This window comes from Anolis sagrei, chromosome 1 (genome assembly GCF_037176765.1).
Source record: "Anolis sagrei isolate rAnoSag1 chromosome 1, rAnoSag1.mat, whole genome shotgun sequence".
In the NCBI taxonomy this organism is placed as follows: domain Eukaryota; kingdom Metazoa; phylum Chordata; class Lepidosauria; order Squamata; family Dactyloidae; genus Anolis; species Anolis sagrei.
In genome coordinates, this window is record NC_090021.1 from 167,878,843 (window position 1) to 167,904,438 (window position 25,596).

General features: G+C 41.8%; 1 protein-coding gene across 2 annotated transcripts in view; it reads left to right on the forward strand.

The window, feature by feature from the left end:
- The window catches only part of NRP2 (neuropilin 2), a 386,206-nt gene extending 361,561 nt beyond the window's left edge, over positions 1-24,645 (forward strand). For both annotated transcript variants that reach the window (XM_060782906.2, XM_060782914.2), the window contains 2 exons: positions 9,777-9,845; positions 19,096-24,645. In XM_060782906.2, the coding sequence (XP_060638889.2) occupies positions 9,777-9,845; positions 19,096-19,400 (374 nt within the window). In that variant the 3' untranslated portion in view covers positions 19,401-24,645. The remainder of the gene's footprint in view (positions 1-9,776; positions 9,846-19,095) is intronic.
- Positions 24,646-25,596: the final 951 nt, after the last annotated feature.

Below are 25,596 nucleotides of genomic sequence, written 5' to 3' on the forward strand. Positions count from 1 at the left end.
AAACACAAATACCAGCAATATTAGCAAAGGGAATAGAGAAAATTGCTAGCAGAGTAAATAGCTTTTTGTATAAATGTTCCCTTTATTCAAATGTTCCCCAGTGTGCATTTCTTCCTTTAAAGTCTGAAGAGTGAATTTCTTTTAGGAAACATTGATTATCTGATACGATTCAAAGTGGCCTGCCACTTTGCAGGCACACAGAGTGCAGAGAAGAAAGGAAAGGAAAATCAGAGTGTCTAAGCCAGTTGCCCCTGTCAAGTGCATATAGAATCGCACTGGGAAAATCTTTATTTACTTCAATCAGCAGGTTCACAGTGTCAACCTCTGAACCGGCATTTAGGCAGCAGGAAAGGAAGCAGAGGCAATTCACAATTATTTAACTCCACAAAATCGGTTAGGACAGTGTTTCTCAACCTGGGGGTCGGGACCCCTGGGGGTGTCAGAGGGGTCACCAAAGACCACCAGAAAGCACAGTATATTCTGTTGGGCATGGGGGTTCTGTGTGGGAAGTTTGGCCCAATTCTATCATTGGTGGCCTCCAGAATGCTCTTTCATTGCAGGTGAACTATAAATTCCAGCAACTACAACTCCCAAATGTCAAGGTCTATTTTCCCCAAACTCCACCAGTGTTCACATTTGGGCATATTGAGTATCTGTGCCAAGTTTGGTCCAGATACATCATTGTTTGAGTCCACATGCTCTCTGGATATAGGTGAACTACAGCTCCCAAACTCAAGGTCAATGCCCACCAAACCCTTCCAGTATTTTCTCTTGGTCATGAGAGTTATGTGTGCCAAGTCTGATTCAATTGCATTGTTGGAGGAGTTCAGAATGCTCTTTTAAATTTAAATGAACCATAAATCCCAGCAACTACAACTCCCAGATGACAAAATCAATCCCCCCAACCCCATTAGTATTCAGATTTGGGCGTATTGAGTATTTGTGCCAAATTTGGTCCAGTGAATGAAAATCAGATATTTACATTATGATTTATAACATTAGCAAAATTACAGTTATGAAGTTGCAACAAAAATAATGTTGTCGTTGGGGGTCACCACAACATAAGGAACTGTATTAAGGGTTCGCAGCATTAGGAAGGTTGAGGACCACTGAGTTAGGAGAATGTATATTCTGTCATAGCAGGCTTCTGGACATCAGCAGGCCAGAAATCTTTCTATAAGCAAAGTATGTCTTGACCAGTTATTCAAGCTTGAAATTGAGTTATTGAATTATTTAAAAGCAACCAAGGCTGGATGACCGTATGTCAAGAGTGCTTTGTTTGTGCTTTTCCTGCATGGCAGGGGGTTGGACTAGATGGCCTTTGTGATCTTTTCCAACTCTGTGATTCTATAACATTTGAGAAGTGAAGTTGGGTGTCTAAGCAACATGTCCCTAATCACACTTTATTAATGATTTAGGACTGTCTGCTCGCTCCATCTCTCTCCAAATACCTATCCTAGTTATATGTCACCTTGTCATGCCCAGCATTTTAAAAGTTTTAATTATTACAGTTGGCCCTGCCATAGGTTTTTAATGCGATGTGGTCTTATTGATACTGTTTATTGCTTTGTTTATGAGTTTATGTATTGTCCATATTGCTGTTGCTGTTTTTACTGATGTGTTTGGGCTCGGCCTCTTGTAATCCGCACCGAGTCCTTCAGGAGATGGTAGCGGGGTATAAATAAAGGTTTGTTATTATTATTATTATTATTATTATTATTATTATTATTCCAGCAACCGCAGTTGTAAATGTTGCAACATTGCTACTCATAGGCTGGGATCCTATGGTTAGAGCAGACCCAATCGGGTTTATCTCTATGTTGACTCACCATTCAGCAATTCTCTCAGTGGGACATACTAATAGGATTCAGACCAACCACAATAGTTTTCAGAACCATACCCTTAAGGGGGATCCAAGACTGCAGGCAGCTGTGCAAATCCATAGGGAAAACTGGGCTCCAACAGCTTCCAATTCTTTATAAAGCTATTTGATCTCACCTGCCAATTCAGGATTAAGTCACTAGAAACCATTTTTAGTGTTCACAATATATTGTTCCTGGGAGAATTCATTTCCCTTCTTGCCCTGCCAAGATACAGAAAACCTGAGGAGGGAGAAGGATGAGTCCCTTCTAATCAAAAAATCACAGTACTCTAGCGCTACAAGCCATTGGGCCAGAGAGTTGTATTTACAGCTGAAAAAAGGAGGTGTAGAAAGGGACTACAAATTGTGTGTGGAGAAGAAGAGAGAAGTATTCCTCCATCCATTTTTCATTGGTCACCTCCTCTTGTGCTAAGCAGTAAGAATTCTTCAAAAGGAAGTACTCCGTTCCCTTCTCTCTCTTTTATTTAAGAAAATAGATCTTTCCCTCCAGATGGTTTGGCAACAAGTCCCATAATCCCTTACCATTAGCTGTGGTGACTGGAGCTCCCTTGAACCAAGCTCTATTAAGCGAAGGATGCATTGCTGTCCAACTAAGATTGCAATTTTAAATCCACTTCCCTGGAAATAAATCCTCTTGAACACATTTGGATGTAGACATGATGAGGATTGTCCTGTCAATCACGAAACTGGACACTATACAATACCTTTTTTCCAATGATGAAAATAAATGGATAAAATCTAGTTTTGGATATGAAGCCTCCAGCAATCTTTTCCTTGCGTCTAGTCTCTGAGTTTTCTTTCAAAACTATTTTTCCTCCTTCAATGAGTATCTTTCAGCAATTATTTGGCACTTTTAGAGCCTCCCACTATGTCCCCACTGCTCCTTTGGCTCTTTTTGCAACCTGTCTTTTTGCATAACTTCATATATTTATATCATGTATGTCCTCAAAATCATTTTGCAGTATTGCCCGTTGTAATCTTGTTTTTTTTTTTTAAAGCAAACTCCTCAGTCAACCAGCAAGTCTGCAGCTACGTGGGGAACTAAGATCAGCCTCTTGGTCTCCTCTTCTTCTCAGGGTCACTCTGTAATTTTCTTTTTGTTTACTCCTTCCTTTTTGAGAACAGACTTTAAACACGAATTCCCCGAGTGCAAGCCTTTGGCACTTGGCAAATACCAGTCCTGCAGAGTGTTTTCATTTCTGCTAAATTCTTCCTTAGCATGCAATGATTCTGAAGGCTTTCTTTGAAATGTGGCTTTTTTGGACTAACAACAGTCAAAATTGCCATGCTGGCTGGAGTATTCTGGAAAACGTAATCCAAAAAAGTAATTTTTGCAAACTCTGCTGAAATGCAGCTTGCTCTGTGATGGAGTGAGCAATACTAAGGGCTCATCCAGCTTCCCAGCCTCAGACTTGCAGTTCTTCCCTTTGGGAAGCATAGCGGACTTACATAATAATAAATAATAATAAAACTTTAATTTTTTTTTACCCTGCTACCATCTCCCCAAGGGACTCGGTGTAGCTTACATGAGGTCGAGCCCATAGAACAACAATAATAAAAGCAATAACAAAACATCAATACAAAACAATCAAAATAAATCTCATAAACAGAAAATAAACAATAAACAGTAACAGTAACAACAAGCAAATGTGATAATTAGAAATTAAAAAATAATGCTGGGCATAAACAAGGTAATCTACTGGGATAGAATTTTCGGCAAGAGATGAGGCGAGCAAACAATCCTAAATCAATGATAAATTGCATTTAGAGGACCTATTGCTGAGAGTATTTCCTTATTCTGGGAAGGCACACTGGAACAACCACGTTTTCAGGCTCCTCCTAAAGACTGCCAAAGTTGGGGCACATCTGATGCCCTTGGGCAGTGAGTTAGAGAGTTGAGGGGCCACCACCAAGAAGGCCCTCTCCCTCGTCCTCACCAATCGCACCTGCGATGGAGCTGGGAGCGCAAGCAGGGCCTCTACAGATGATCGATGGGATCGTGTGGGCTCATACACAGACATCAGCTTGAATGCCATACTATTTTTGAGGCTTCTCTTGTACTTGCTTGATGAGGAGCAGATCCATTGGAGATGTACTGATAAACCTGGTATTTCCATAAGCAGCCAGGGAATTATGTTTAAACACACCATACATATATATACACACAAACAAAGCTGGGTTCATCATCTTTCCTTTAAGTAGGCTAAGTAAGGTTGGGTAAAAGAATCCCTGGGATTTATTCAGCCCAAACCAAGCCTGCTTATAGAATAATAGAATCATAGAATCAAAGAGTTGGAAGAGACCTCATGGGCCATCCAGTCCAACCCCCTGCCAAGAAGCAGGAATATTGCATTCAAATCACCCCTGACAAATGGCCATCCAGCCTCTGCTTAAAAGCTTCCAAAGAAGGAGCCTCCACCACACTCCGGGGCAGAGAGTTCCACTGCTGAACGGCTCTCACAGTCAGGAAGTTCTTCCTCATGTTCAGATGGAATCTCCTTTCTTGTAGTTTGAAGCCATTGTTCCGTGTCCTAGTCTCCAAGGAAGCAGAAAACAAGCTTGCTCCCTCCTCCCTGTGGCTTCCTCTCACATATTTATACATGGCTATCATATCTCCTCTCAGCCTTCTCTTCTTCAGGCTAAACATGCCCAGTTCCCTAAGCCGCTCCTCATAGGGCTTGTTCTCCTTGTTTCATTCCCATTGATTGAGCACACCTCTCCTCTTGTAAAATCAAAAATGCGGACTTTGGAGAGAGACTACATTCATTCTGTGGATCCCATCTCCTTGGTGTCTGCCATGGGGACGCAAGGGTATATATCACCTTGGGCTTCTTGGTTTATAATTAGCACACCAGGCTGAACTATAGGCAATAACTCAATAAAGCTTTACAGTGTTTGCTTCTGTGTCCATGAGATGCCCCAGCAACTTTTCAGCTCTGGAGGTGAAATGTTTCCATGTGGATCTGAAGTGAGTGGAGACATCTGAACTCCCATTTCAAATAATCGTTTTCCACAAACTTTACAGAGAGTTGGGGAGGGTTTTGTTGTTGTTTATGTTGGCTGTGATTTTAAAAAAAGCAATTCCAGTATTCACTCTAGTGTTGTTGCAGTTGAGAGTAAGCATTTCTTGCTTCGAGGGTCTTGTATGTATTGTTTATGTTACTTGGAAACCGCTCTGAGTCCCCTTGGGGAGATAGAGCAGTATATAAATAAAGTTGTTGTTGTTGTTGTTGTTGTTGTTGTTGTTTCTAACGTCACTTTTTAAAAGAACTCTGATCTAGAGCTGAAGTGTCTAAAGCCACTGTTAGAAATGCCCTTCTCAAATGTAGTGCGAAAATGTAGAATTTATAATATGGAGATTCATTGCAAAGATATTCAGTATGTGACTATAGCATTGACGAAACAGGTCTTTGACCAAGTTACCTCCCACTCACCCTCTCTCTCTCTATCTCTATCTATCTATCTATCTATCTATCTATCTATCTATCTATCTATCCCTGTCTTCATAATTTTGGCAATCAAATTTGATTTCTCTTATTGCCCAACATGAAAGAAATTGGTTTCTCATGAGCTGGCTTTTGGATGATTAATGTGGAAATTGGTGAGAGCCACTTTCAAAAACTCATTGGAAGGCAATAATGGATGCCATTTTTACTTTGTGCTATCCAAATAGAAATAGTAAGTAGGTTCTGGAATAAAAACAGTGAACATGCTTCCTCACCAACCATTTAACTTGGATCTTGATGAAGAACTATTACATGAATTTGTTACTTGTTCCGGTTTCTAATCTTTATGCAATCCTCAAAAATATAGGCACTTAATCTATGTAAATAAAAATGTAATGGTTGTTTGTGGGATTAACATAACTCAGAAACTGCTGGATGAATTGCCGCCAAATTTGGCCACAAGACACGTACTAACCCAAGGAGTGATCATCACTCCAAAAATTGATTTTGTCATTTGGGAGTTGTAGTTGCTGGGATTTATAGTTCACATACAATCAAAGAGCATTCTGAACTCCACCTGTGATAGAATTGAACCAAACCTGGCACACAGGACTCCCATGACCAACAGAAAACACAAGGATTTGGTGGGCATTGACCTTGAGTTTGGGAGTTCTAGTTCACCTACATCTAGAGAGCGCTGTGGACTCAAAAAATGATGGGCCTGGACTAAACTTGGCATGATTATTCCATATGCCCAAATATGAAGACAGATGGAGTTTGGGGGAAATAGACCTTGACATTTGGGATTTGTCGTTACTGGGATTTATTGTTCACCTACAATCAAAGAGCACTCTGAACCCCACAGACGACAGAATTGGGCCAAACTTCCCACACAGAACCCCCATGACCAACAGAAAATACTTAAGGCCATCCAGTCCAATTTCCTTCACCAGGGCAGGAAAATGTAATCAAAGCCCTCCTGACAAAAAATATAGATATAGATAGATAGATATGATTCACACAGAGAGAGATATAGTATCATAGATTTGAAAGGGACCCCTAAAGAAGGACAATTATATGTTGCAAGTTCCAGAGTTGGCAAACCAGATAATCTCCACATCAATACTGACAAAGAATCAAGAAGTACTGTTTACCCACAAGCATAAAGAAATTACATATATTAGAAACCAACACTTTCTCATTACTTTATTTTCAAGGTCACCAGACTGGGCCACAGCAAAGCGTGGCAGGGGACGGCTAGTTCTTAATAAGGAAGTTAACTTATGCCAGGCCAGTTGACTATTCACCTAGCTTGCCCATCTTTTATCTTAGATTGGTGCCAGAGCTTAAGACTGTGTCTTTTTTGGACTACGACTCCTAGAGTCCCCCAACGATCCAATTATGTGGGACCCTAGGAACTGTTGTACAAAGAGCATTTTTCCAAAGTCTGAGTGGACCCAAAAAGTCCATTATACAAGGCGCTGGGCCAATTCTTCATCCCACCAAACTACGAGATATACATTAGGAGGCATCTGTTCCTGCAGTATAGCCTCTGTTAAATTTCTGCAAAGCAGTTTGTGTCTCGTTTTTCTCGCGGCAAGTACATCTGTAGTTGTAATAATTGCTTGTAATTCCAGGATGTTGTATGCTAGGGAGGCATTTGTTTGTGCAATGCTTGTCAGGCACATATTCATGTTTCACTTCATTGGCCTTACAAATTGTCGGCTGATTGTTTGTTTTTTGTTTGTGTTTCAACTCGTGTGAAAAACACTGAGCAACAGAATACATTTTTTTTCATTCTAGAGTGATAGGAATGACATTTTGTAACTTGATTTTTCAGCTGTGAAATGAAAATAACTAAGTACAACCCCCCGGCAATTCTGTTCTTTGGTTTTTGCTCCTGAAGGTGTTTAAGGTTCAGCCATCTTTGGCTCTGGTTCAGAAACATCCCAGTCGGACGCTTGATGGACTAATGACAGGCATGCAGGTTTAAAAGCTGTCACAGATGAGATGCTACAGATAGATGCTTTTTGTTGCAGGTTTTTTTTTTGTACCCAGTGGGGAGGGAAGTATGTAGGTTCAAAACTGACATAATGGCAACACGGACACCGGGACTGTGGCGCAGCTGGCTGGGAATCAGCTGCATTAAGATTGCTACTCACTGAAAGGTCATGAGTTTGAAGCTAGCCTGGGTTGGAGTGAGCCTCCTACCATTGTGTAGCATGCTGTCGACCTTTGCAGCTTCCAAAGTTTCTTTCAGATAAAGCTCTTCAGGAGTTTCTCTTGGAGAAGGTTAAAAATCATTATGAGTGCTTGTTGACCACCAGGACTGTGGTGCAGCTGGCTGGGAGTCAGCTGCATTAAGATCACTACTGACTGAAAGGTTCGAAGCCAGCCCAGTTCGAAGTGAGCTTCCAACTAATTTGTGTAGCTTGCTGTCGACTTTTGCAGCCCGAAGGTCAGTTGCATCTGTCAAGTAGAAAATTTAGATACCGCTTATGCAGGGAGGCTAATTTAACTAATTTACGAAGCCATAAAATCTCCAGCAAGCAAACAAAAGAATGAGGAAGTACTCCATCTATGTCACAAATGGACGGGAAGAAACAGCTCCCCTGGTGGCCAGGATATCCTCATGAAGCTAGAATGTTAAATATCCTCTCTGTCTATATATGTTGTGTGTCTATGGCAATGAATGTTTGCCATGTATATGTATATGTACATTGTAATCCACCCTGAGTCCCGTGTGGGATGAGAAGGGCAGAATATAAATACTGAAAAAAATAATAAAGCAGGTGGGAATTGTGCAGGCTGAGAGATCTTCTGTGGCCCTCAAAAGTCCTCAAATACCCCCAGTTTCAAAAATAATGTCAGAAAATGCTATATTGGCACTGTTCTGTTTTCGTGTTTCAGTATCCACACCAAAACACTCAAAACATAGTGTAATGGTTTGGGTTTTGATCTCTGGAAGACCAGGGTTTCAATTCAAAATTCAACCAAGGAAACCCACTGGAAGCAAATCACATTCTTGCAACCCTTTGTAGGCAGGCAATGGCATACTAACTCGGAACAAAGAAAATATTTTGAGAGGGTCACAAGTTGACTTGGGAGAAAAACTGAAAGTGAGAGAGATATAACTTTGGTTTCTACAAAAAAAGATGGTGTGTGGCTCATTGGAGTCAGAAGTACCCACAATAGTCATGGTCTCTACAAACACACAAACAGGGTGGCAGCTTAAAACAAGGACAGAGTGAATGGGCATTGTTTTTTTAATAGCAGAAGGGATTTGTGGGGGGAAAAAATCTATAAACCTCCTTGTTAAAACTTTTCACAAGCTTTACTGGGTGAGCCTAGCATTTGAGAAGGACAGTTGCAAGAACATGGAGGCATGGAGGGGATGGATCAGCCGCCTTAACCATCTCTTTTTAAAATGTGACATATCTTACTTATTTCCTTTGAGATTATTGAGAGCAGTCAGGCTAATTCCATTTCAGCTCATTTAGTTCTCAGCTTCTGAGCCATTAGGCACTGAACGCAGAAGTGGTGTAACCTACTACATGCAATGTAGAAGGGAGCAAAGGGTTCTTGTGGTGGATATATGAGATATTATAGGAACAGACACCATGTTATAGGTATTTTAATGACACTATCTACCTATCTATCTACCTGTCTACCTATCTATCTATCTATCTATCTATCTATTTAGAAAATATCTCAAGTGCCTGTACTAACCCACTTTCCAAAGAGTTGTAAAATGAAATACGTATTCTAATGGAACTTCAACCAAGATCATAATATTCTCCACGCTGTTTTGAGAAGCAAAAAGATCTCAAAGAAAGAGTTTGGGTCAAAAATACTCAAATTTGGATCCCCGTTTATGGACTTCTCTGTCTTCCTTGTACAATCTGTCTTTTACATTAATATATAGCTAATGATGATACACAGCTTCCATAAATCACCTTGAATTCCTTTGCAATCCTAGTTGGAAGTGGGTCATTTGGTCTTCGCATCTGGTGAGACACATGTCAGATGATGACATGCAGAGTGCACAAAATGGATGTCATGTTAATTATGATTAATGATGGGTGCTGTTGAAAGTTGCAAAGATAATACCTGTGATCATCCTGGTAATGAATTATAGCTATTATGAGGATACTATCAACAATGTCTGAATGGCAGACAGCATTATCAGTTTTCATTCTGCTCTTCCAAGACCACCTGGGGCAACTCCAATTTTACCTAAAAGCTGGGCGTTTTGTGGAACTGAAATAAGGATGGCTGTGATGCACATATCTTCCATTGTATGTCCAATAATATTAATTAAAGTTGGCCTCTTTGTAATACCATGTAAAATGTGCTTCCACAAAATAGCATAATGTATATAAAGTGTCTATTCCTGCTTTCAAAAGTACATTTCTGTGAACAACAACAAATATGTTTTCTCATTCTAGTGGATTTTCCAGCTTTAGAGAGTGATATCACAATCCATGGGGAAGACTTTGGAGAAGACAGTGAAGATGGTGAGTATGAGATGTGGCTTATACAACGAACACCTTGTAGAAACATAGTGGATTCTTGTATGTTCTGCACTTATTCTGACTTAAGAGTTTCACCATAGTCATGTTACAAATGTTGGCTTATAATTTGATGGTTCTGCTATCTCCAAGATAAGAGCAGTATTCTGGTGTTGCTGGAAATAGCAGCAGATGGCAGTTGTATCCTGGAAGGCTTCCCATAGAATATCAGACTAACTAGAATAGTTTATGACCTTATCCAACACTGTTGGGAAGTATATACTCATGACATTAGAGATGGTATATTTCTGCAGCATTGGGTCTTGCTCCTCCCATGTTCCATATAGGCAGGGCCTCATTGACATTAATCATTCTGACAAAGCAGGCTCCCTTTCTTAGTTCCATCTTGCTTCAGGTCTAGTAGGAGAGGACTTGATGTGTTCTGGTTGTATGCCTTTTGTGAAGATCTTGTGCTGTTTTCCCCTTTTGAGAAAACTTATTTCTTTCAGAATACCCTTTCTTACCCAAGTCTTTCCACCTAACAGGGGCGATCCTCAATGCGTTATGATGGATCACAAATGCAGTCTCATACTCTTCTCTGATGAGGAATCAGGCATTGATTGGTGATAAATCTTCAGTGGAGACCATTTTTCCCCATGACAACCCTTTCAAGAGTTTATTTCCCTTACTAGAGACAGATTTCTCTCACTCCCTGTTGTCTCACCCCCATTCTTAACTGTGAGTCATTTGTAAGATGGATTAACTCGAGGACTGCATCAAAGAGCAGACTGATCTACCCACACTGGGTGAGACCCCACTGTTGTTTGCATCCTGGAGGCAGCCAACAGGTGTGTCTTTGTGAGAAACAGGGCTAAGTATATGATAGGCCTGGAGAACACAGCTTTGGCTACAAGGATGGGTGAGACAGATGTTCCTGTTTCCCTCTAACCCAGTGGTTCTCAGCCTGTGGGTCCCCAGGTGTTTTGGCCTACAACTCCCAGAAATCCCAGCCAGTTTACCAGCTGTTGGGATTTCTGGGAGTTGAAGGCCAAAACATCTGGGGACCCACAGGTTGAGGACCACTGCTCTAACCCCTTCTTACTGAGGAACAGTCCTTTCCTCTGGAATTGCATCATTAGATTTCTTTAATAAGGTGGCAGGCAGTGAAAATCTGGAAGTTGGGGAGAGTGATGGAAGCAGCTGGAAGTACAAAGGTTACCCAAAATGCCAGATGAACTGAAAGGTTCCATATATATTGCCATGAAAAACAGCATAGGCCAGGTAGAGAACTTTTGGATGGCCACAGGCCTTCTAGTGGCTGGAAACTTGTGCAGCAGACCAGAAAGCATCTATCTTCAGAATCCTCTCATTCTTCTCAGGATTTGAGGAAGAATGCAAAGAAGGGGCACCTGCTGTGGTTTCTTGTAAAGTTAAAAGAAAGACAAACCGTGTCTCTACTGTTACTTCTGTTGTAGACACTAAGACTTCAGCCTCTCCAGAGATGTCAGATAGGATGGAGAATTATGCTGACATGAAGAGGATTCTTTTCATGAGCATGTTTCTGTGCATTTATTTGAAGCAAAGCATTTTCCTTCCTTCTAAAGAAGGTACAAAAGATCTTAGGGTTGGCTTCTACCACCATTCTGGTGTCTGTTACATTTTTGAATGGGTTCCAGAAATCAAGGCTAACAATCTATTGCACCTTTTCCTGAAGGGATTACAAAGGTTATGGAAGGAGAGTGGTCTTATCCTGGAATGGCTAGCATTTCCAGCTTATGCTAGCCTCTAACCCTTCAGCTGATGGAAAATGAGAAAGTATGCCTTACTGTGAGAGTTCGCTTTCCACAATTCTTCTATTTGATATGAATTGAAGCTTTGACTCTTTTGTTGGAAGTCTATACTTTTTTCTGCATTCCCTAATTTCGATTTTGGGTAGATTGGTTTGAGGTCTTTTTTTCTTAAGGATGTTGACAATACTCCTAAAAAAATCCAGAGGATTGAAATGTTGGAGACTTTTTTGGCTAAAGTTTTATTATGCTATTGTTCATACCATTAGAGTTGCTTTGGTGACCTCCTTGTTTGCAAGAGCTATTATGAGATGGGTAAAGATTTACTTTTCCTGATACCTTCACTGCTCGTCTCCTGTGGATGGGGTTACCTTGAGAACCTCCCTAGTTTCCCTGTCCTTGGGAGGCAGTGACATGGGAGGGATCCTTTGCCCTGTTGCAATTCACCTCCTAGAGTGGAGATGCCTTGTGAATGCTCACATACAGCCTTATCCTTACATGGGAGTTGGCACTGCCTGTCCTGAGGACGAGCAGACTTTGGGAGGTGGGCAGGATGGCCTTGTTCCTGCTCACAAATAATTAAAACTGCAACAAAGAACTTTAGATTTCGAGCTCTGTCCTTTCATCCCAATGTTCAATATTCAGGTAGAAAGAGTTCACATCTTATTCTGGTTCTTCCAAGCCACAGTTTTAGAAGCAACAGTCTTCAGAATTCAATAAAGGCGGTACCGCTTCCTCCAACTTGAAGGCTATAAGAACAAACCAGTTCTCACTTTTAGGGAGGGAGGGGAGGAAAGAAGATCAGAAAAAGAGAAGGAAGGAAGAAAAGGAGGAAGAAGGAAAGGTAGAGGGAAAAAAGCTAGGAAAGAAAAACAGAAGGAGAGAGGAAGAAAAGGAGAAAGAAAAGTAGGTAGGTAGGAAGAAGAGGGAAGGAAGAAGAAGAAGAAAAGGAGGGAGAAGGAAAGAAAGGTAGGTAGGGAAAAAAAGGGGGAGAAAGAAAGGGGAAGGAGAGAAGGAAGGAAGGAAGGAAGGAAGGAAGGAAGGAAGGAAGGAAGGAAGGAAGGAAGGAAAGAAGGGGAAGGTGAAGGTAGATTGATAGGTAGGTAGGAAAAAAAGGGAAGAAAAAAGGAAGGAATGAGAGGAAAGAAAGGTAGGGAAAGGGTGATGGGAAGGAAGGAAGGAAGGAAGGTAGGTAGGTAGGAAATAGAGAAGAGAGGGAGAAAGAAGAGGAAGAAATGGAGGGAAGGAAGGAAGGAAGGAAGGAAGGAGGAAGGAAGGAAGGAAGGAAGGAAGGGAGAAAGAAAATCTTTCTTCTGCTGCTGCTAGCCTTTTCACTTTTGCTTTGTGTCTTCCCATCAAATTTCTTTCCTGTTTCACCAGTAATCATGGATGGTTTTATTCCAAAGCAACAGAGGTCATCAAATGACAGTTTCTTCAGATATCAGATCCTTCTTTTGTTCTTAAGGTGAACTCAATTTTTCATTCATCTCAGGCACTTGTTCTGCCTTCTTTTTGCCCAGATCTTAGACCACCAGAGAAAAAAGAATGGCAAAGACTGGATGTGTGTAGGGCTCTTAAAGTTTGCTTAGATGGAACTAAAGGGTATCAGAGATACAATAATCTTTTTGTCTCCATACTGGTTCCTGGGGGAATTCAGATTCGTTCAACATGGAGTGCTGCCATTTCCACGGCATGGAGTATAGTGGTATCCTTGGTAGAATTACTAAATTGATACATTTGCTTCTGGAGATGTGTCTTTGCGTAGACTTGTCCTACAATAAGTGGTAGTGCTGTAGCAATGTATTTCTTGCTCCATGGGCAAAGAGACTGCTTGTGTAGGTCGCGATGCAAGATTGCCTTCCCACAATGCAGGAAAATTGAATACTGGTACATACTGTGAAGGTTCCTTTTCTACAGTTGTGGGGAGAGGATGCTTCTCATCCTGGTTGATTATTATTTTCATTTAGGAACTCCTGGATGTATATTTACTACTTCTTGTTTGTCCAGAGCTTTATTATTGCCTTACTGGGGAAAGAAGCTGGCTTTCCCACTTAGAGAAAAAATAATATTATTTTCATTAGAATCATAAAATCAAAGAGTTGGAAGAGACCTCATGGGCCATCCAACCTCCTGCCAAAAAGGAGGAATATTGCATTCAAATCACCCCTGACTGATGGCCATTCAGCCTCTGTTTAAAAGCTTCCAAAGAAGGAGCCTCCACCACACGCCAGGGCAGAGAGTTCCGCTGCTGAACGGCTCTCACAGTCAGGAACTTCTTCCTAGTGTTCAGATGGAATCTCCTTTCTTGTAGTTTGAAGCCATTGTTCCGCGTCCTAGTCACCAGGGAAGCAGAAACAAGCTTGCTCCCTCCTCCCTGTGACATTAAGATCTTCTGGGAGGCCCTGCTCTCGCTCCCGCCTTCTTTGCAGATGCGTCTGGCGGGGATGAGAGACAGGGCCTTCTCAGCGGTGACCCCTCGACTGTGGAACACCGTGCCTAGAGGTATGAGATTGGCTCTCTCCCTCCTGACTTTTTGAAAAAAGGTGAAAACCTGGCTTTTTGAGCAGCCCTTCCCAGATACGGCATAGCTAAATGGAATTATGGAACTACTTGATAACGCAATGGAATAACGATTTGAGATGGAGACACTCATGATAATGTTTTAAGGCTTTGTATGGTTTTTATAATTTTTTTATATCATACTAGCCGTCCCCTGCCACGCATTGCTGTGGCCCAGTCTGGTGATCTGGAATATAAAGTAATGAGAAAGTGTTGGTTTCTAATGTATGTAATTTTTTATGCTTGTGGGTAAACAGTATTTCTTGCTGTTTCTTTGTCAGGGTTGATGTGGAGAGTGTCTGGTTTGCCAACTCTGGAATATGCAACATATCATAGTCCTTCTTTAGGGGTCCCTTTCAAATCTATGATACTATATCTCTCTCTGAGTAAATCATATATATATCTATCTACATATATGGCTGGATGGTTCTTTGTCAGGAGGGCTTTGATTAAGTTTTCTTGCCCTGGTGAAGGGAATTGGACTGGTTGGCCTTAAGTATTTTCTGTTGGACGTGGGGGTTGTGTGTGGGAAGTTTGCCCCAATGCTGTTGTTGGTGGGGTTCAGAATGCTCTTTGATTGTAGGTGAACTATAAATCCCAGCTACTACAACTCCCAAATGTCAAGGTCTATTTTCCCCAAACTCCATCTGTGTTCACATTTGATCATATTGAGTATTCCTGCCAAGTTTGGTCCAGATCCAACGTTGTTTAAGTCCACAGTGCTTTCTGGACGTAGGTGAACTACAACTCCCAAACTCAAGGTCAATGCCCACCAAATCCTTCCAGTAATCTGTTTGTCATTGGAGTTCTGTGTGCCAGGATTAGTTCAATTTCATCAGCTGTGGAGTTCAGAATGCTCTTTGATAGTAGGCGAACTATAAATCCCACCAAGTACAACTCCCAAATGACAAAATCAATTTTTTTAAGTGATGGTCATTCATTGGGTTGTTAGGTGTGCTGTGTCCAAATTTGGTGTCAATTCATCCAGTGGTTTTTGAGTTATGTTAATCCCACAAACTAACATTACATTCTTATTTATATAGATGCTATTGTAACGGCGCTCCATGCAGTCATGCCGGCCACATGACCTTGGAGGTGTCTACGGACAACGCTGGCTCTTTGGCTTAGAAATGGAGATGAGCACCACACCCCAGAGTCAGGCATGACTGGACTTAATGTCAGGGGACTACCTTTACCTTTTATTGTTTTTAACAGAATTTCTTGATTGTTTTTACTTGTTATAATTGTTGAGGCATCAAATTGTTGCCAATTTATGAACCGCTCCAAGTCGCCTCTGGACTGAGAGGGGCGGTATGTATATATATATATATATATATATATATATATATATATATATATACACACACACACACACACACACACACACTAAATAAATAAATAATAGTTACTAAACAAAGCCTTGCCTATGAGGGGCATCAGAGGAGCAAGGCAGCATGGGTTCCTTCCCCACAACTGCAGTAAGTTACTAATATTTTGATCATACTGCCTGAAAACCATAATGGTCCAAGAGACAAAAGAAGAAATGAAAAGTTATGTCTGTCCTCCTAAAGAATGGGAGAAGTTATGTATCTAGAGCTGTTCAGAGCATAGTGAGTTAATACTGGATGTACATTTTCTCCAAGGCCTTAATACAGTTTCATGTGGTAAGAAAACTAGCAGGCATTTCGTGCAAAACATTACTTTTTAAACTGTTGCTGAACTTACATATTCTTTCCTCTTCTGTTGATATTTCAGTCAGCACTTCAGAATTAATGTTCTTCAGATGTGCCAGATCAAGAGGAATAGAAATTTAAATTCTTAGCTGGAGCATAAATTGGAGGCAAATTAGGCATGGAAATTTGGCAACTCAAGATACCGTTTGCTTCATTGTAGGGGGCTATCTTACAGTCTTTGACTCTTTTACACTAAACCAGAACCACAGAGAAATAATTTGAGAAAAGCAGAAAGAAAAGAGAATCTGAAAATTTAGGTGACATTGTCTGGATTCTTGCCTCCATGCAAAGGAGAGTAGTTGACTATAGGGACTGCATTACTCCCTGTGGGAGGTGAGATACCACACGTATTATCCCATTCAGTTGCACCCATTAAGACCTAAAATTAACACTGGTCATAGCTATATACGCCAAGTGGAAAATGTACACCATCCATTGCTTAATGGACAGGCGTTCGTAGTACTGTCACGACACCCAAATGTATACCACAGATGTCCATTATAGACATTTTGGAGCTCATAGTCAGCTTCCATTAATGCTACATCTAACCTGCAATCATTTCCAGTATATTTCTCTCCTTTCCCCATTCTTCCTATCCCTTTAGAACTGTATTTTTGAATCCTAGTCTGTATGTTTTATACAATTTAAGTTGTTTGTTGATTGCACTCAAATGCTGCCTTTTTCAGTAACCATAAAAGGTAAAGGTAAAGGTAGTCCCCTGACATTAAGTCCAGTCGTGTCTGACTCTGGGGTGTGGTACTCATCTCCATTTCTAAGCCGAAGAGCCGGTGTTGTCCATAGACACCTCCAAGGTCATGTGGGCCGGCATGACTGCATGGAGCGATGTTACCTTCCTGCCGGAGCGGTACCTATTTATCTACTCACATTTGCATGTTTTTGAACTGCTAGTTTGGCAGAATCTGGAGCTGACAGCAGAAGCTTGCGCCGCTCCCCGGAATCGAAACTGTGACCTTTTGGTCAACAAGCTCAGCAGCTCAGCGCTTTAACCCACCGGGGGCTCCTAATCACATCACATAGCCATAGTGTGACCGTAGTAAACTGATATTCCAAATTAATACCAAGAGACAACAAATGGATACTAAGAAGCCCTTGGGCAGACCTCATACTTGATGGGATGAACCAATGGTTAAGCTCTTCAACCAGAAATGGAAAAGAAAAGCATAGAATCAAATATTATGACAAATGGTAGATTTGCGTGACGCCCAAAGGAGTGGATAGATGACAAATCAGATAGGATAGGATCCCAAATAGGCACAAACTGATGTGATGACACTGAGGCTGACTGAGGGCCCTTCCACACAGCCATATAACTCAGAATATCAAGGCAGAAAATCACACAATACCTGCTTTGAACTGGGTTATCTGAGTCCACACTGTCATATATTCCAGTTCAAAGTAAATAATGTGGGATTTTATTCAGTTGTGTGGAAGGGGCCTAAGAACCAGTGTAGTCTACAGGTTAAAGAGTTAGGCTGGATCTACACTGTCCTATCTCCCAGGATCTGATCTCAGGTTATCTGATTATCCCAGATTATTTGGCAGCGTACACTCATATAATCCAGTTCAAAGCAGATCAGTCCTGGGATATAGGGCAGTGGAGATCCAGCCTTAAATTCAGATCTAAGACATCATTAGTCTTATCTCTTCAACAGAGGTACAGAGTTGGTCTCCATTTTCGTTTGATTGGGAAACCTCTGAGACATCACCAGAGTTTTGCATTTTATGTCAATGCTTCTATGTTTTTAATAGTTGTATGACAAGCACACATTTGGCAGCCAGTGAAGCTTTCCCCATCACTGTATCCATGTGCTAGTAAAAACCTCATCTGTAACTCTGCACATGACTTCTCTGCAGTGAGGTTCCAGCCCAGTTTATCTGTCTGAACATATTCTCCCCTACAAACCATCAAGGGTATAAAGATCTTCCGGAGAGGCCCTGCTCTCAGTCCCACCACCTTCGCAAGCGCATCTGGTGGGGATGAGAGACAGGGCCTTCTCCATGGTGGCCCCCCCATTATGGAACTCTCTCCCAAATTAAATTAGATCTGCCACCTCCTTCCTGACCTTTAGGAAACAGGTGAAATTGTGGCTGTGGAACGAGGCATTCAAAGAATGATGGCAGAGACTGGTAACTGACTAATGTATTGATCACAGAGTGAGAATTGAGTCGTACGTTGTTTTAACTTGGCAAACTGCTTTTATGTGTATGTTATTTTACTGTATTTTTATCCATTGTTATGTATGATGTTAATTTTTTTAAAATCGTGTCAGGAGCGACTTGAGAAACTGCAAGTCGCTTCTGGTATGAGAGAATTGGCCATCTGCAAGGACGTTGCCCAGGGGACGCCTGGATGATTTGATGTTTTTATCATCCTTGTGGGAGGCTTCTCTCATGTCCCTGCATGAGGAGCTGGAGCTGATAGAGGGAGCTCATCTGCCTCTCCCCGGATTCGAACCTGCGACCTGTCGGTCTTCAGTCCTGCCAGCACAGGGGGTTAACCCACTGTGCCACCGGGGGCTCATGATGTTAAATGGTTTTATTTGTTAGCATTGAATCCTTGCTGTGAACCGTCCTGAGTCCCTCTACGAAGGTTAGAGAAGAACGGTATATAAAAGTTTTAAATAAATAAATAGTATGCATACCAGTGGGAGCCCCCAGTGGCGCAGTGGGTTAAAGCACTGAGCTGATGAGCTTGTTGATTGAAAGGTCACAGGTTCGATTCCGGGGAGTGGCGTGAGCTTCCGCTGTCAGCCCTAGCTTCTGCCAACCTAGCAGTTCAAAAACATGCAAATGTGAGTAGATCAATAGGTACCGCTCCGGCGGGAAGGTAACGGCGCTCCATGCAGTCATGCCGGCCACATGACCTTGGAGGTGTCTACGGACAACGCTGGCTCTTCGGCTTAGAAATGGAGATGAGCACCACACCCCAGAGTCAGACATGACTGGACTTAATGTCAGGGGACTACCTTTACCTTTTTATGCATACCAGTGTTGCAGAAGGACCAGATCTCCAGAGTGGTCGCTCTGTGTATGTCTTCCACATCCAGAAGCCTCTTGCATGATAGGCACTTATTGGGCCATGAGCCAATCTAAGGTAGAGAAGATACCAGTGGGGAACACCTCTTTTTCTAACCATCTCCTTCAATTCTCTTTCAGATTACTTGGGCCTGACAAGAAACAATACGCTGTTTTCCACCAACTCCCCACTAACCCCAAAGGTGGACAAGGAGAAGAGCTGGCTGTACACCCTGGACCCTATCCTGGTCACCATCATAACTATGAGTTCCCTGGGGGTTCTCTTGGGGGCCATTTGTGCCGGCCTCTTGCTGTACTGTACCTGCTCCTATGCTGGCCTCTCCTCTCGGAGCTCCACTACCCTGGAGAATTACAACTTTGAGCTTTATGACGGCATCAAACACAAGGTCAAAATGAACCACCAAAAGTGTTGCTCTGAGGCGTGACTGATTGCACCAGAATCGCATTTGACATTTCATTCCAGCAAGAGTGGCTGGTGAAGATTACTTTTTATATGGGAACTGAATGCCATAATCTTACACAAGCCGGGGCTGGAATACTGAAGTGGGGAGGGGTCCCTGCCAGGCCTCTTTATTTCAAATGAAGACGACGATGACAAGGAAGAAGAAGAAGAAGAAGAAGTAGCCAGGCATACATTCTGAGCTGCAAAAACTATGGCTAATTGTTTTCATGGGTCGAGCAAAGCAAATGGGGGCTGCAATGCTTTACTTTTGATGTCTTATATGAGCCAATCTGATCCAGAACGAGTCCAAGCGTTTGGCTTGCATTCAGGAAGTGGGGAACGCAATGTTGATCATTATTCTCTACTTCCTTTCTCTGAAGGGATGGGAGAGCATCTCTCACTCACACCTCCATTCCGGTGGCCCTTCTATCTTTGGGAATTACACATAATCACACCCATACAGAGCCCATCCAGCTGACTGCCATTCGGAAAAAAACTCCTTGATTTTTAAGGGATGTGTTCTTTGCTGTAGGTTATGTAAGTCCGAGAAGCAGCGACTTCTAGGACCCAAGTGAAAGCGTCTTGTTGCCTTTTCCTTTTCTGATCTGGAAGGGTCGAGCGAGGGGAGGGGGAGGTTATTAAGCTTATAGGTCAATGGGAGCAGCCGCGCTTTCTTTCCAGATTACAAAGCAAAAGAGAAAAGGCAGCCTGAGGTGTGAGAGTCGACAGAAGCACCTCCTCGAGAGAAGCTGAAGAGCCTTAAAGTGATTTGTGAATAAGAGCCATTTATTAAATCCAGATCTTGGATTGAAACAGCAGAGGCCTTTATCACCAGGGCTCTTTCTTTTACTTTTCTTTCAGTCCCTTTATGAAAAAATATCCTCTACAATCCTTTTCTTTTATTATAGGAAAATTGCAGCAAACAAAAGACACAATTATAAGATGCCCAAGAACTCAGGAGATGGCTTTTTGTATGCGTCAAGAGAAAGACAGGCTGCTATATATAAATATATTTTTGTTAATGCTGTGGCCACTCTCACGCTGATGGGGAAGAAGGAACAGAGTTAGTTATCCAGCCCACGGCAGAGTGCAGACTCCTCTCTCGGGCAGGATTGGATTTACTAGGTTCTTGTGGGTTTTTTCGGGCTATATGGCCATGTTCTAGAGGCATTTTCTCCTGACGTTTCGCCTGCATCTATGGCAAGCATCCTCAGAGGTAGTGAGGATGCTTGCCATAGATGCAGGCGAAACGTCAGGAGAAAATGCCTCTAGAACATGGCCATATAGCCCGAAAAAACCCACAAGAATCTAGTGATTCCTGCCATGAAAGCCTTCGACAATAGGATTGGATTTCTTCTTTAGCTAATACTAAGGGCTGAACTCTGCAAAGAGTTATTGACATTGCCTTTGAACAAATTATATGACATCACTTGGCCTGAATCTGATAGCCAATGAAAGCGTAACTTCTTTGCAGAGTCAGGTCCTTAGATGGGACTCAACAAATACAAACCCAACAATGACAGTATTATGGCAACATTGCAGGGTATCGAATCGTAGCTGATATTCTAGTGTAGACATCGAATAAAAGGTCTGGAACAGTCTGTTGTCAACTTCTTGTCCCTTCAGAACAATTTGCTTTGTTGTGATTTGAAAAGCAACTTGTTCATTACCGAAGGGTTTTGTTTGTGTGTGCGTGTGCGTGTATGTATTTTTTTTCTTTGATCAAGTGCCTTAGAAAAATATTTTTCCCCTTTACATAGAGATTTGTGATGTATGGACCCACAAGGGAGGCATTCACCCTTTCCCCTGTTCCTCTTCTTTTCGTCATCATCATCACCACCATCATCATGCTCTTCTTCATATTATCTTTATCATCATTGGATCTCTACTGGGTAAAGTTTTGGCCTTTCCAGTGGTCAGATATATTTCTAATGCTGTCACGTGTACTGCTGTGCCATGCTTGAAGTGTGTTGCAGACCAGTAAAAGAAAAGTTTACAAATGCCAAGTTTTGACCTCCAATGCCTTTTATTCCAGCTCTTGGCAGCAATCTTCAAGCCACTTGCTTCGGAGAAATCAAAGTGACTGCTTTGTAGGGGCAATCTTCAGACTAAGCAGAAGGGATTTTCAGTGAAATTTCAACTATTTATGGTCATTTGAGATACCTAACAGCCTTGTAGTAAACATTTTGCTGGTATGATCTTGTCACATTCACATCATCTCATGTCTTGTGATGTTCCATTGGCATAAGTATTGATACGCTCTCTGCTAGATGTATATAGCAAATAAATGAGCAAGCCTTGGGGCTACTTTACATATTACACTTTCTAGAAGTGCACTTCAAAATGGGAGATATATCTTGGTGGACATGTGATATAATTGTACGCATGTCTATGGACTGAGGATTTGCTGCAGCGCCTTAGCAAGTGTACATTGGATAGTAATGTCTAAATGGTAATATGTAAAGTGTTGCCCCAGAAGAGGTTTGCGTGCATGCTTTACATGCCAGACATCCTTCGCTTTTGGCATGCGCATTGCACCTCGCCATGTATTAAGCATTCCGGTAGTATGCCACAATCCAACACAGAGTTAGCCAAAACACTTAGGCATTGATATCAAAACATTTAACTCTGTGATGAATCATGGCCTTAACACATTGTACAAGTTTTCACACTGTACTCTGTGTGACCTTGGGATTACTGAGAAACAGATCAGGAGTTTGGGATTAACATCTGTAAGCATGATAGACCAACTGTCTTATGGAATACAAGCCAACCTTGGCCCCACACAAATCCAGAATATGCCCTTCATATAGAAAAATATAGAGTATATTCTGAAAAACTACTGGCTATATTGATTAACCATCCCTTATCTTGAATTTCAAAATTCCAAATACTCCAAAATTATTCAAATCGGTTGTTGAGATAGTAACATCTTTGCTTTCTGGTGGTTCAATGTACACAAACTTGATTTAATGCACGAAGGTATTACAATTGAAATCATTTTATAAAATAACCAGAAAGCTATGTGTATAAGGAATACACATATATAATAAGGAGCCCCCGGTGGCGCAGTGGGTTAAAGCACTGAGCTGCTGAGCTTGTTGACCAAAAGGTCACAGGTTCGATTCTGGGGAGCGGCGTGAGCTTCCGTTGTCAGCCCTAGCTTCTGCCAACCTAGCAGTTTGAAAACATGCAAATGTGAGTAGATCAATAGGTACCACTCCAGTGGGAAGGTAACGGCGCTCCATGCAATCATGCCAGCCACATGGCCTTGGAGGTGTCTATGGACAACACCGGCTCTTTGGCTTAGAAATGGAGATGAGCCCCACACCCCAGAGTCAGATATGACTGGACTTAATGTTCAGGAGACAGCCTTTACCTATAAGGAATACATCAAACATAAATCAATTTCATGTTTAGACTTGATTCCCATCTCCAAGATACCTCATTATTTAAGGATATACAATTGTAAGTATTCCAAAATCAGAAAAGATCTAAAGCACTTCTCCAAAGCATTTCAGATAAGGGATACTCAACCTGTATATCCAATCATTCTTAAAACCAACAGCATAAATGGAAGCCTTTAGTTTGTTCTAGAGGAAGTGTGTGAAACATAAGGTCCAACAGATATTACTGATCTACCAACAGTTATAATTCTTCGTCACTGGCCACTTTGGCTGAAGCTGAGTGGAGTTGGGCTCCATCCAATGACATCTAGTGGACTTCATGCTCTCAGCACCTATACAAAGAGCATATTCTCAATTTATTTGGGGTCGAGGCTGGCATGTATTCCATAAACCAGGTGGCTCTTGTAAATTGACCATAAGACCCAAACTCCTGAGCACGAAACCCATGGTAGACCTCCAGAAAGCTCCTTGCTAGAGGCTGAGATAGTGGTGGAACGCTTGAAAAACACTGCCTGGAAACTGCCCTACTTTCCAGCCCTCTAGAAACCACACCATACAAGTGCCCCTTTTGATAGACAGAGAGTTCTATATCAAGCATATGTCATGTATAAGCACATCCTCTCCCCTCTCCCACCTACCCCAACTTTGAAGGAACTCAAAAGCATAATCATCAATTTTACAGGGTCATTTTGAAGACACTTGCTGCTACAGTCCTGAAAGGAAGGACCTCAACTCAGCCAAAGTTAACTGCTTGTACATCTCATAGATTTCAACGGGAGGGTTCAGCATGGACTTACCTCTGGCTGAATTGCGTCCCAACCTTATTTCTCTTACGTTTGTGTGACGGATGAAGGAGGACAGGCTGTATCTGCAAAGGTCACCTGGATAGGAGTAATAGATATATTAAGAAGTAATGTTGCTGTCTATAGTAGACATACAGAGGGAGTGGAGTTCGTGTATGCATATATTTCAATACATATGTGTTTGCGCGTGCTTGTGAGTTCTCTGTATGTGTTATATATGTGAGTGGTTACGTGGGACTACTTGTATCGTGAATGGGAGGCCAGAGAATTCTACTGCCCTTTGTGTGAATTTTAACAGGGGTCGAGTGCAAAACACCAGCATCATGAAACCAACTCCCAACTCTGGGGAAAGTCCTGTCCTTTGCATGCCATGTTGGTGGCCATGGGGCTTGGCGGTGTGCACTCCAAGGAGCAGAATCGGGCCATAATGCTGCATAGCTGATACCTCACTTACCTCTCTTCTGGGTGCTTTACTGTTTTAATGCAGAAAACTGTGTTTGATTGTATTTTTAACAGGGCAAGGAAACAAAAAAGAAATACCCCTACTGGTGCATATATATTCATATCAGTACATTTTCATCAGCAAAATACCTATGTTAGATTTGATGATCTGTTCTTCAGAGAGTTTTCCCCCTTTCCAAAATACACACGCAAAATTCCTACCCTCTGGCCTTGCCAACGCCTTTGTTGAAATATGTGTTGTTCCCTCTTACCCCTCAAGGACATCTTAGTTTAGGTGGACAGGGGCTTGCAGTGTCCTTGCCATTGGAGAGAGGTATAGACAATGAAACATAGGGATCTTTAAAAAAAGAAAATCAATGAATGCAGGAAATAGAATTTCTCACATTTTTACCAGCTCATGGTCGTTCAACCATTTACTGGCAGAGCCAGGTCATGTGGACTTTAAAGCTTTTACTGTGATTCTTCAGTGTTGAAAGAAAAGACAAACTCAAAACTGTGTTTCTATGATTTGTACAAAAGCCTTTTAAAATTACTATTTAATAAACATTATAGTAGAGATCGTTCTCTTCTAGTTCATTTCTTTTCCAGTGGGGAAGGCTAAGATAACTTTATGGTTTGTCAATCCAACCCACAAAAGAGATCACTATTTTTAAAAGAACGCAATTTCCATGCTAAAGTAACCTAGATTATCAGCAAAAACATTTACATACTGGGACTTTGAGAACTAAAGTAAACATGCCTGTTCTTATTTAGTTTGCCTGCTTTATTTCATCCTATGGCAAAAAAAGGGGGGGGGGGCATGGAGATTAGTAGGAATAATAATAATAATAATAATAATAATAATAATAATAATAATAATTTATTTATATACCGCTCTATCTCCCCAGGGGGACTCAGAGTGGTTTCCAAATAACAGCAACAATATATACAGAGTAAACAACATAACCATAAGATTAACAAAACAATACAAGCATAAAAATTGTCGGCATAACACATATACATTAAAAGTAATCCTGCCTGTTCAAGGCAATTTAAAAGGCCGGCCAAGATTAGTGCAAGCTCCAAAATTATAGGGAGCCCGGGAATTAAGTGCCATGCTATAGCAGGCAACAACAATAATAGGTACGGGTCTATGGCTGCTCATTTCCGGGCCTATCAGAGGAAGTGACCTGGGTAATTGGTAGGAAGAATAAGGTCATATTCAACGACATCTAAGACTGAGCTAGAGCTTGTCATTCTCAAAGGCTTGTTGAAACCACCAGGTCTTCAAGCTCTTGCGAAAGGAGGGCCCTGTCTAATTTCCCTGGGGAGGGCATTCCAGAGGCGGGGGGGGGGGGGCACCACCAAGAAGGCTTTCTCTCTCGTCCCCATCAACCATACTTGTGACGGTGGTGGGAGCGAAAGGAGGGACTCCCCGGAAGATCTTAGAGTTCGCAACGGTTCATAAAAGGAGATGCGATCCTGGAGATAGGCAGGGCCCAAAACGTTTAGGGCTTTATAGGTCATG